General features: G+C 65.8%; 1 protein-coding gene across 1 annotated transcript; it reads right to left on the minus strand.

Moving 5' to 3' along the window:
- Positions 1–701: 701 nt before the first annotated feature.
- LOC113981126 (aliphatic sulfonates import ATP-binding protein SsuB 3-like) lies at positions 702–1,816 on the minus strand (the record flags this gene model as incomplete). Its single annotated transcript, XM_027708360.1, has 2 exons — positions 1,683–1,816; positions 702–905 (listed from the first exon to the last, which is right to left on the minus strand). Coding segments are annotated over exons 1-2 (324 nt in total), but the record flags the coding sequence as incomplete, so codon positions are not given.
- Between the last annotated feature and the right edge of the window lie 369 nt (positions 1,817–2,185).

Here is a 2,185-nt window from a genome sequence, read left to right on the forward strand (position 1 = left end):
GGGGGGGCCCAGCTGGGGAGGGGGGAGGGAGAGGGAGGGGCCCCATTGTGGGGGGAGGAATGGGGGTCCGAGCTCTGCCTCCCTCCATCCGCATTTATTGATTGATCCATCGATTTATTGATTTGGTGATTTATTGACTGATTTCACACTTGGTCACTGTCACAGGCCTGGCCCCGCGGTCCCCTGCCCCACCCCAGTGTCCTCATCCCTGTCCCCAGTGTCCCCTCCCCCACCCCGTGGTCCCCATGTCTGTGTCACCAGTGTCCCCATCCCTGTCCCCGGTGTTCCCACTGTTCCCATCCCAGCTCCAGGTGTCCTCATGTCACCTCTTAGTGTCCCCATCCCTGTCCCCAGTGTCCCCAACCCATCTCTGTGTCCCCAGCCAGCCTCTGGTGTTCCCAGTGTCCCCATCCCACCTCAATGTCACCATCCCTGTCCCTGGTGGCCCCATCTCTGTCCCCTGTGTCCCCATCCCTAATCCCACTGTCCCTATGCCACCTCAGTGTCCCAAACCTATCTGCAGTATCTCCCTCCCTGTCCCCCATGTCCCCATCCCCAGTGTCACCACCCCCAGTGTCCTCAGCCCAGCTCCTGGTGTCCCCATCCCTAATCCGTGTCCCTGTTCCACCTCAGTGTCCCCCACCCCTACTGTCCCCAGTGTCCCCCTCCCCATCCCCAGTGTCCTCAGTGTCCCCCCCCCATTCCCAGGTGTCCCTGCTATCCCCTGCTGTCTCCCAGGGGGGTGTCCCCAGCTCCCCAGGGCTGCCCAGCTCCCGCAGCCGCCCCCCCTCCAGCAGGGCCACCCTGGGTGCCCGCCGGGCCAGGGCCACCTGTCCTGTCACCAGCAGCACCGCCGGCCCCTCCCCGGCCCTGAGGCCACCAGGAGACAGCAGCTCCTGCTCCACCTGTGGGGACACAGAGGGGTCAGAGGACAGGGGGGACACAGGGGACACGGGGGGAGCCCAGGGGCATTGGGGGGACCCTGGGGTGGGGGGACACATGGCGGTGTCAGGGGACCCCTGGGTGGGGGGACAAGGGGGACACAAGTGGGGATCTGGGGAGTGGGGACACGGGGACCAAGGGGACCCAGGGGACACTGGGATTGGGTTCATGAGGACATGGGGGTCACAGGGTGCAGGGACCCAGGGGATGTGGGGACATTGGGACAGAGGAGACCTGGGGACACGGAAGGGAAAAGGGACCCAGGGGACACGGGGACCAGGGACCCAGGGGACCCAGAGGTTATGGAGACACAGGGAGTGGGGACACAGGGGGACACAGGGGATGTAGGGACACAGGGACCAAGGAGACGTGGGAGATGTGGGGACCCGGGGGATGACGGGACATGGCATCCAAGGGACATGGGGACCCACAGGACGCCGGGATTTGGGACCCAGGGGACATGGGGGACTTGGCGACATGAGGATCCAGGGGACATGAGGGCAGGGTCCCAGGGCATGTGGTGACCCGGAGGACCCCAGGGGATGTGAGGGGCAATGACCAAGGGGACACAGGGATTGGGGACCTGGAGGACACGGGGACCCAGGGACATGGGGAATGGGGACCCAAGGGACATGGGGACCCAGGGACCCACGGAATGGGGACCCAAGGGACATGGGGACCCAGGGGATGGGACCATGGGGCCAGAGGACGGGGGGACCAGGGCCAACACTGTGACCCACCTGGCGCCGGGTCTCGGAGTCAAGTGCCCGCGTGGGCTCGTCCAGCACCAGCAGCCGGGGGGTCCTGAGCAGGGCCCGGGCCAGCGCCACCCCCTGTGCCTGCCCCCCCGAGAGCTGCATCCCCCGTGGGCCCACCTCTGGGGACAGAGGGGACACCGTGGGGACACCACAGAGACACACTGGGGACACACTGAGGGCACACTGGGGACAGAGTGGGGGCACACTGGGGAGCTGCACCCACTGTGCACCCACCTCTGGGGACAGTAAGGGGACAGGGAGGGGACAGCGAGGAGACACCATGGGGGTACCGTGGGGGCACCGTGGGGATGGTAAGTGGACACTATGGGTATGATGAGGGGACGTTATGAGGACACAGTGGGGATACCACAGGGATACATTAGGGACACTATGGGGACATGCTCGGGAGATGCTCGGGACGTTGTGGGGATTACTCCCCCTCCTCACTTCTAGGGACAGAGGGGACACTGTGGGGACACCACGGC

This window comes from Neopelma chrysocephalum, unplaced genomic scaffold (genome assembly GCF_003984885.1).
Source record: "Neopelma chrysocephalum unplaced genomic scaffold, ASM398488v2 Primary Assembly neopelma1_96138, whole genome shotgun sequence".
NCBI classification, from domain to species: domain Eukaryota; kingdom Metazoa; phylum Chordata; class Aves; order Passeriformes; family Pipridae; genus Neopelma; species Neopelma chrysocephalum.